This window comes from Psammomys obesus, unplaced genomic scaffold, assembly GCF_907164565.1.
Source record: "Psammomys obesus unplaced genomic scaffold, mPsaObe1.curated_primary_1811, whole genome shotgun sequence".
Taxonomy (NCBI): domain Eukaryota; kingdom Metazoa; phylum Chordata; class Mammalia; order Rodentia; family Muridae; genus Psammomys; species Psammomys obesus.
The window spans coordinates 8,326,781-8,336,454 of NW_026595981.1; the positions used below are offsets into that span (position 1 = coordinate 8,326,781).

General features: G+C 44.0%; 1 protein-coding gene across 8 annotated transcripts in view; it reads right to left on the bottom strand.

Moving 5' to 3' along the window:
• The window catches only part of Rffl (ring finger and FYVE like domain containing E3 ubiquitin protein ligase), a 65,678-nt gene that overhangs the window by 19,209 nt on the left and 36,795 nt on the right, over positions 1–9,674 (bottom strand). For 3 of the 8 annotated variants that reach the window (XM_055620563.1, XM_055620565.1, XM_055620564.1), the window contains one exon: positions 1,051–1,193. The exons of 4 other annotated variants lie outside the window; for them this stretch is intronic. In XM_055620563.1, coding sequence (XP_055476538.1) covers positions 1,051–1,057 — 7 coding nt within the window. In that variant the 5' untranslated portion in view covers positions 1,058–1,193. The remainder of the gene's footprint in view (positions 1–1,050; positions 1,194–9,674) is intronic. One more of the 8 variants, XM_055620567.1, reaches the window with a different exon arrangement.

Sequence of the window (9,674 nt, forward strand, 5' to 3'; positions counted from 1 at the left end):
CTCCTATTTACACACCAGGATAACTAATGGACATCACTCACTAAGATGACACCCTCAGACAAGAGCATGTGTCGGCGTGAGTTAAGTTGATAAAAATTGAGTTTCACACCTGTGGTACATGCATGTCCACGTGTACACAGCTAGGCTGAAGATCAGGGTTTAGGAATGTTTGACATACTGAAAATACATAGAGCCAGAGTGGGGCAAGAGACTGATTAGATGCTCTGGGGCATGGAAAGCCCTGAGAAAGGCAAGCAGAGAGCCAACCAGGGAGGGCAGAGGATGCTCTCAGGTGGGAAAACTGAAAATTTTTTTTCCAGTGCTGTCAAATAAGCCAGAGAAGAGAAAACAGTGAGGAACTCAAAATGTGCAAAGGCCTTGTCCTAACAAAGTGTGAATGTGCTCTGCCTGAGCAGTTTAGGAGGAAAGCAGCTGACTGCTGACCACAGGAAAGAGAGATGAGAATCTGCAGTGCTGTAAGGGTCAGCTATCTGGAAGGAAGACAGGAAGCAGTAACTGGAGAGGACCCAGGGTCGCTAGCATAAGCACAGACACATGGACTGCAGAGAAAGGGAAGCCATCAGCGAGGGGAGCAAGGGCTAGAAGGACAAGGAATTGTAATCAGGAGCCAGCTCACTCCTGGGAAGGGGACAGCCATCTCTTTACATCGTGGAAAGGAGATGAAGGCAGATAAAACTAAAAAAAAAAAAAGCTGGTAGCATTAACAACAGAAAAGTAGAAGAATAAGATAAAAAAAAGAGGGGGACAAGTTTGGCTACTGAAAGTATTTCTGGGTACCAGCTCAGAGGCAGAGTATTTAGTATGTACAAGAACCTAGGCTCAACCCATTTCCATCATCACAAAGAGGTTAAGATTCCCAAAAACAAACAAATGAAGGGAGAGACAAGGGCGCTGCCAGCAAACAGTAGACCTCCACTGTAAGATACACTACCAGCTTAATGAGCACTTAGGAAGCAGCCAGCATGCTGAGGCACTGGGACTATACAAGGCCCTCATCCACAAGAGCTGGGGGCTCAGAAAGACACCTACCTACCATCAGCCACCGCGATACAAGATCAGGCCCACTTCTCAGCTAGGAGTCATGGCAGCCTAGCTTCCTCTTCACTGCTTCATTCTCCCCAACCTCAAGAGCCTCTTCTAAAGATCTTGAAAGAATGGCCCATTCATTTGCTCTGAAAAGAAGCAGATAGCCCTGTGAAAAGCATCGACTATTGCCGCGCTGTGACCCCACCGGGCCATGTCTGTCTGGGTGTGTGCATTCAGGGAAAATTTACTGTGGAGTAGAGGTGGCAAGTGACAAGAGTAGCAGTGTCAAAATGCCTCAGACCTGGCTCAGTCGAACAGAACCAAAGTCAGCGGACTAGGCTTTTGTTCACTGAGATATCTGAATATCAGAAAAGAAACATCTGCTAATGTGGTCAGTAAAAAAAAAACTCTCCAACTGAGCTGGCAAGCTGACTTAACTTTTAAACAGCTATGTTCATGCTAAGTTCCCAGGGCAAGAGGTTGTCATGTTGACTAACCATGCCACTACTCAAGTAAACTCTCTTCTCCTGGAAAGGCTCTTCTGATCTCTTAGCCCTAAACAGACAAACAAAACGTTGCTAACCAACTAGCCGGGTGGAGCCAGCTATGGGGAGGGGGTCAACAGGCCACTCTGGAAAGCTTCAGTCTCTGTCCTGCAAACTCCTTTCTAGATTTTACTCCCCCACCCTATTCTGAGAAGATGGATTCTGAGGTTTTATCCTCAAACACCAACTGTGCTGAAGCCTTCCACCATGCATGAGGGGTAGAAGATATGTGTGTTCGAGGGTGCAAGGTGGGGAGTGAACAAGAAAACTGTACTGTTCCAGAGGAACCCAGCAGGAGAGGCTAAGTGTGGCTAGTGAGCATGTGGGTTTTGTAATTTCATGAGACATGCTGGTATTTCTGATGCTGAACAGGAAAATTATGGTATTAGTAATAGAGCTGGTGGGTTTGGTACAGTCATAAGAGGTTGGATAATATGGTTTCTCAAAAACAACCAACCAAACAACTAAATTCCTAAGTAATTTTAAAACATTCCCCCATTTCGAACACCTGCGCAAAGTAAATAAAGTGGATCACTGGCTGTCATGGGCTCGGCCTTGAAAGGAGCGGGTACTCCAAACCTACCTCACTAGCCACCAAAAACTAAGGCAATGTCCCCAAGGATTGCATGCAATCTGCTCTGATTTTAATTAACAGTTCTGTGCACCAAAGTGGCTCTGCAGCAAGAACTTCAACAGATGTGAAGAACTACATCAGGGAATTAACACATTCACAGCAAAGCCACTGTATATGACCTTACAAAGATCCCTTAAAAATGCCCAGTTAAAGTGCCCCCAAGCCTCAGAGAAATATGTTTTGACACAGCAAATCATCAACTGGCTGAATCATCTCCAGGGGTGGCATACCTATGGCCACTAATGTATTCCTGGAATGGTTGACAGCATCTATGCTCTAAGTGCATAAAGCAAAGTATCCAGTGTTATGGATTGTTAATACAGAACTGGTTACGTTTCATCTTGTATATAATCCCTAAAAAGCAATTAAAGCACAATAGCAAAGGCTTCGGAGGAAAATGCTATGGAAGTCCTATCCATATGGCACAGTCAAGGTTCTCTGAAGTAACTGATAAGTAATTATGTATTTGATAAGCGAGGAGAGCACAGTCATTGACTGAAGAAACACTTTTCTTCCTTGCTAGACTCGCAGCCAGGTGCTTCACCTAGCATTATTAGCTCCAGCGATTCTAACGAAGCAGATCGGTTCATTTTCGGGTAAGAAAATCAAGGTTCAAAGAAGTAAGTTGCTGAAAGTCACAGAAAGTGGGTAACAAAGCCAGGCCCTAAACACAGGACCCTAGACACAGAAGTCAGTCTACTGCCCCTGACTCTAGTGGAACTTTTTTGGTCAATGTTCAGACATGCTCCAGGATCCCCCAGGTTTTAAAAACTCTTCCTTGTCATATGGTAAGCACAAATTATAGGCCAGTGTGTTGCCACCAAATACCTACTGGCACAGCTAAAAATAGAAGAAATTCTAACAGATGCTCAAAGGCTGTTAGGATTAGGATTCTAACACTGCTGGGAGAAGGGGGATCCACCTGGAACCAGGTGTACATCAGTAATAGGGTGGTGGGGGGTGAGGGGGAATAGGAACAATGTGTACATACATGTGAGAGTATATGTGTAACATATACCAATACACACATTTTTTTTTTTTGCAACTCTGCTTCTAGGTATAATACATTCACCAATAGAAATTCATTCACCAAAAGAAAGCACACAAGAATATCCACGGAAGCAATACTATAATAGCCCTAAGCTATAAACAGCCCAAATGCCCATCAAAAGCAAAATGGAGAGATTATGTTCCTACAATGAGATATACATATGAATATTTACATTTATATTTATACAGACAAATCTTCTATAGATCTACTGCTGACTTAAACAGGCACAAATGCACATAGACTAAATGATCACATGTAAAAGCAGGGAAGACAATTGAGTGTGGAAACTAGGGTAGTATATCCTGGCATAGTGGTATCTCCCACAGTCCCACCTACTTGGGAGACTGAGGCAGTTAAATCACTTGAGCCCAAGAACTTAAGGTCAGCATGGGCAACCCAGCAAGACATAACCAATCAATTGGACCAAACTCAGGAACAGAGTCTGTGCTTAGGGATGAGGTGAGAGGAGGCACAGGGAGGAGGCACTGTGCTATTTGTTTTTTTGTTTTTTTGTTTGTTTGTTTGTTTTGTTTTGTTTTTTATGTGTAGTATGTGTGCCACACATGAGTGCAACACCCACAAGGTCCAGAAGGCGGCATTAAATTTCTTGGCTCAGGAATTTCAGACAGTTAAAGGTGGCCTAACATTAGGAACAGAACCCAGGGTTTACGTTAAGAGCAGCAAGAGCGCTTAACCCATCTCTCCAACATCAACATTTCCTTATGCTTATGCAGATATGATTTCTAAGAATTCATTAAATCACACTCTAGTTTCTGTATTTCTCTTGTGATATGTGGATTTTTTTTTTTTTTTTTAATTCTTCAAGACAGGGTTTCTCGGTAGCCCTTGCAGTGCTGGAACTCACTACAAACCAGACTAGCCTTTTCCTGCCTCTGCTCCTCCATATGCTGGGATTAAAGCCATGTGCCACCATGAACATACAAAGTTTTATTTGGGATTTGTCCGTTTTAGAGATGAGGTCTCTCTATGTGGCCCTGGCTGTCCTAGAACTCACTCAGTAAACCAAACTGGCCTTAAACTCAGAGACCTGCTGCTTGCCTCTGCCTCCTCAATACTGGGATTAAAAGCATGCAATACCAACCACTTTACTTCTTAAGCACCTAGTAAAATATATACAATTTGTAGTAACAAAAAAAAAAAGAAGCCATTTGACTCCCACCCCCATAAAGTTTATTTTCTATACCTCAAAACAGCTCTCAATATTTTACTACAGTTCCTTAACCTCTTTCTTATGTACTCATCAAGCTTCTCTAAGTTCCTAGACCCGGTGCTCTGCATAATCTCTCCTAAGTCACCAAAGCCAGTTGCAAATGGCCAGATCTTACTGACACTTCTCCATCTTCATTCATCTCCTCAGTCTCCCAGAGTTCCAGTGATTCTCCCCGCTCCAACCATATCCCAGATTCCAGGGCTCCCCATACCCAATGACTCTTCTCTTACCTCCAGAGCTCTTCGCAGGTTTTCAAGCACACTCTGTCCTCCTCATCACGCCTCAAGTGGCTTTTAACAACATTCTTAAGCTGTCTGCTCTTTATCTACTACTCCCTTCTCCCTCCTTAGGTTCTTCAGGTTTCCAGTGTCTGCCTGGACAGCTTTCCCAGATCTCAAGTCTGACCCTATCCCTAGAATCCTCCCCATTTAAACACACTGCCCCACTATCCCCTGCTTTCCTTCATAGATTTCATACTATGTGACTCTAGACACAGCTGAGAGGGCACCCTCTTTATTTCTCCTTAGGCCCAAGAGCTCATTCTCAATATTTACAGCGACAACATGACTGAGAAAGAAAAATGCTTTATGAAAAAAAGAAAGAAAGAAAGAAAGAAAAGAAGGGTAACTAATTTAAGCTTGTGTTTGTGTTGTCTGTACCTGTTGTCCGGGAGTGTGCACAAGTGCAAGTGGGTGCGGATGCATATAAGTACCAGAGTGTGTACGTAAAGGCCAGAGACCAACATCAAGTGTCTTCGTCAATCATTGTCAATCATTCTACCTTATTTTTTGAGACAAGGCCTCTCACTGAAGCTGGAGCTCATCGATTTCACTAAACTGGCTGGCCAGTGAGCTCTAGAGACCCAGCTGAGTCCACCTCTCCAGTGCTACGATTACAGATGGACACAATGGCACCTGGCACTCACATGGATGCTGAGAACCTAAGCTCAGGTCCTCTTGATTTGAAGCAAGCACTGTACCAACTTACCTGCTTCCTCAACCCTACTTAATTTTTAAGTCTGTATACTTCCCAGAGGAAGATAACTGTAAGGATGAAAAGTAACATCGTTAAAGCACCTAACCAATAGTGAAACATCTGATGGACAGCATGCTAAAGACATCATAAAACTGTGCTACAAAAATGTATTCTTCCTGATCACCCAGTACTGTGTGGGGCAGGGTTGGGAACACAGCTAATTGATTATACTGTCCACAGGTAAAGAAGTCCTGTTTCTTGAGCCAGGTGTGGTGGCGCATGCCTGTATTAATCCCTGCACTCTGGGAGGCAGGTGGATCTCTGTGAGTTCAAGGCCAGCCTGGTATACAAAGCAAGTTCAAGACAGCAAAGGCTACACAGAGAAACCCTGTCTCAAAAACCCAAAAATATCCTGTTTCTTAAGACTCACCTGAAATTTAAAATCATCTCTCAACTTGGAAGACTGCTCACTTTTAAAAATAAGTTGACCAGGCAAGAAGCGTGAACTCCTGGAAGCTGTTAGAATCTCAGGGTTGCAATTTGAATTCTCCAGCAAACCTGCCTGGGGCATCTAATCCTGACTCGGAAAGATTATAGATGCTGGTGACACCACAGGTAACATCAACTAGGTGACTGTTGCAGTCGTAAGCGAGCCCCCTGCAGAGTGAACCATATTACCAACTGGCCTCACATGCTGGATGTACAGCAATGGAGCATGTTCACTCTGATTCTGAGGGGATTTCTGAGATATTTATTTCAGAATAAAGAACTTAGAACATCTACGTCACAGAGGAAACAAGAGTATGGTGGAACTTTAGAACCCACAGCTGCATAAAACCCCTGATGAAGTGGTGTGTGAGCCAGACATAAACAAGAAAGATTCACAAGGTGGAACCCCTCACCCTAGGGTGTAATCACCTCGAGATGCTGTCCCTCTCCTGTCCCTCTTGGGTCTCCAGTGGTGTTGGCTGGGAGCCTTTCAGACAGATTTTCTGATGAGTTAGAGCCAGAGGGCGCTGTGTGAGATAATAGGAGAGCACAGACTGGTAGGGCCTGTCTCTAGCCAAAGATGATAACAAAACCTTTTTTAAAAAGTCAGAATTTATGATCTACAATCATGATTCTAAAATGACTAGAAAATTAAATTATGGTGCTTAAGTCCAAGTAACAGCAGCAGTGCCTTCAAGGGGTGACCTGAGCCTCTTTAAGGGTCCACCCAGCTTAGATCACAGAGAAAAGAAAAACAGTAGCAGAGTGCCCTAAGAGTAACAGAACAAAGCTAACGCTGGAGATTGTTCCAGCAGCAGGAAACCGGAAAGGGGGAGCTAGAGGGAAACAGGGCCATCACTCCCATTCCTTCCCTGCACAAAAGGCTTAGAGGCATCCAAGCTCTTTGTCATAAAGCTGTAATGGGAACTGCAAAGAATACAAAGAAACACAAAACCAAAATACACAGAAGTAAAATAACAGAAAGAAAACAAAAACAAAAAACAATAGAAATCAGAGAAGCACACCTCTCTAGTCAATATGCCTGGACAGAGCTGTCCCTGTCCCACCCAACACAGCCTACATAGGCTGGATAAAGCAACAATAAAGACACAAGCAATAGGACACTAGAGGGTCTTGGGACATAAAGGGTTAAAATGACACTATGACTAATGAGGATAGCAGAGACACCACACTTCCTGCTAGCAGCAAAAGCAAGTGAGCTCTATTCCTGAAGTGGGAACCATTGTAAACAACTGAAAAACATACATAACAATCACAAGTTATAAATGTTCGTGGAAACTCCCTGGTTTCAACCAGTCTATGACAAATATCTGCTGAGGGATCTCAGCATCTGCTCTGAAGTTCAAGGAAAAGTTAATTCCTACCAATGGAACTGTGCCAAAATATCACCCCCGGGGTCTGACCAATTAAATGGCTGCTGCTTCGTGTGGCGTTTAGGAGAAATGACAGATTGAACACTGCAGCATAAACTCACACATTCATTCCAGCCCAGGCACGCTGCCCCAAAGGGGGAGTCAATCAGAAAAGGAAACAGTTTAGAGTGAGGCTGAACACAGAATAAACGGACCCAAGTTTAATTACTACAAGATCCATCTTCCATCAAAACTGATGACACAGCTCATCAGAACTAGAGACTCCCCTCCCTCCAGTTCTCCTGGGCAGGAAACAGGACTCGTCAGGCAAACTTTTCTTTGGGACTATCTGCCTCAAGAACTGCTTTCACAAAATACTACCATGCTAGCCAACTACAGGTAAGCCAGGATTAAAATAAAGAAGCCAGCACTACTTCTGATTAGGATCAAATAATGGAATTAGCTTTTCTTCCAAAGTGGCCTGCATAAAAGCTGGTGTGGCCAAACGTAATGAACAGAACCCTAAATCCTGCTTTCAAATGTAATTCCCTCCAAATAACAGACTCTGCTACATTAAAAGAACCACTGAAAGGGTTAAAATGCGTATGTCTGGTATTTACCCCCGAGCCTTAATATATAATGTGCACTCAGAAAAGGTGGCTATAAAAATGGGCTTTCTAAACTTCGTATTACATTAAAATATAATTGTATTACATTTGGGGTGGGCATGTGTCAGGTCATATGTACAATCAGAGGTTAACTTCCCAGGAATCTCTCCTAAGGATCCTGGAGATCAAACTCAGGTCACTAGACTTGGCAGCAAGCACCTCTAACCACTAAGGCTTCTTGCTGGCCTGCGACTTTTTTTAAGGCGGCTGCCCCTCCCCTGTCCCTCTTGGGTCTCCAGTGGTGTTGGCAGGGAGCCTTTCAGACAGATTTTCTGATGAGTTAGAGCCAGAGGGCGCTGTGTGAGATAATAGGAGAGCACAGACAGGTAGGGCCTGTTATTTCTGCAGCTGTGCTGCATAGACACTGCCTCAGCCAGCTGAATCTCCTGTCTCATCCTCCCATCTCACTGTAAGAATGCTGGGGTAGGAATGACAGGCTTTTAAAATATAGGTTCCAGGGATCTGAACCATCTTGCAAGCCTAAGCAAGCTGTTCTTCAAGTTGTTTTTTTTTTTTTACTTTTGTTCCCCATCTGCAGTCGATGTCACGCAGGCTGGTTTTGAATTCATGGACTCAAGTAACCCTCCCACCTCACCAGGCACACACTAGTATACCTGGCTTTTCAAGGTTTTTAGAAAACAAAGATCCTTTCTTTGCTTTTTCAAACTTCCGTTAATCACCTTTAATCCAGTTCAATCTAGCTCCTAGCAAGAGGCTCAGTGATCTGTGCAGCCTTTCCCAGTGACACTCAAGAGTGTGACACTGTTAGTTCACAAGTTGTCTCAGTAGCCCACTCCTAGGTTGCTTAGTCACCTGTGATGTCATCATTGGTCACCATTGCCAGGAGCCCAGGATAAAAGGACCCCTGCCTCTTATTTCCCTCTCTTTCCTCTCTTGCTCTCTCCCCTTTCTCTGTCAGGGGCCCCCTTTGCATCTCTGTCTCTGCCCTCATGACTCACTCAGGCCCTAACTTTTGTCTACTTCCCTTCCCCCGAATAAACTCTTTCATATGACATCTGTTGTGTGCATGTGGCCTTTTTATATAAATACTAACAGGAGCTGCTTACAAGTGCCCTGTCCTTCCTTGCAGGCTATCCTGTGACATTTCTTCCCCTTTCTACCCCACTGCAGTAAGTTTCCACTTATCTTCCTCTCCTGCAATGCAGCCAACTCAATGTTTCTTGGTGCTTCCCCACAAGACTCAGGGTAGGATGAGTTCTCACCTCCAGCTCTGACTTAGAGCGGCACCGGCACCACACTGCAGCTGGACGCAAGTCAGTGCTACATAAAGGAGGAACTCAGACCCGAGCGTCTTCCTCCCGATCTTTCATAGCTTGTTCTGATGTGTGGTTATCAATCTGAAAATTATGCTGACTTTCTGTAGCATCTTCTGCTCCTGCCAGATATGACCTGCCTAACATCCATTCCAAAAATTAAAAGAAAATGGAGTCTAGCTGTAGCCTGAGTACCACAAAAACAAAACAAAACCACCTTTATAATGTTACCATATTCTCCCCCTACCAAAGAACACTTGTGCTTAATTTGGCCCTCAGAAATTACTTTGCCTCTATCCCACAACAAAATACAGAATAGCTCCTATTCAATATCCCTTGGCAACATCAAGTCCTATCTGATATCCCTTGACAACATCAAGTCCTATC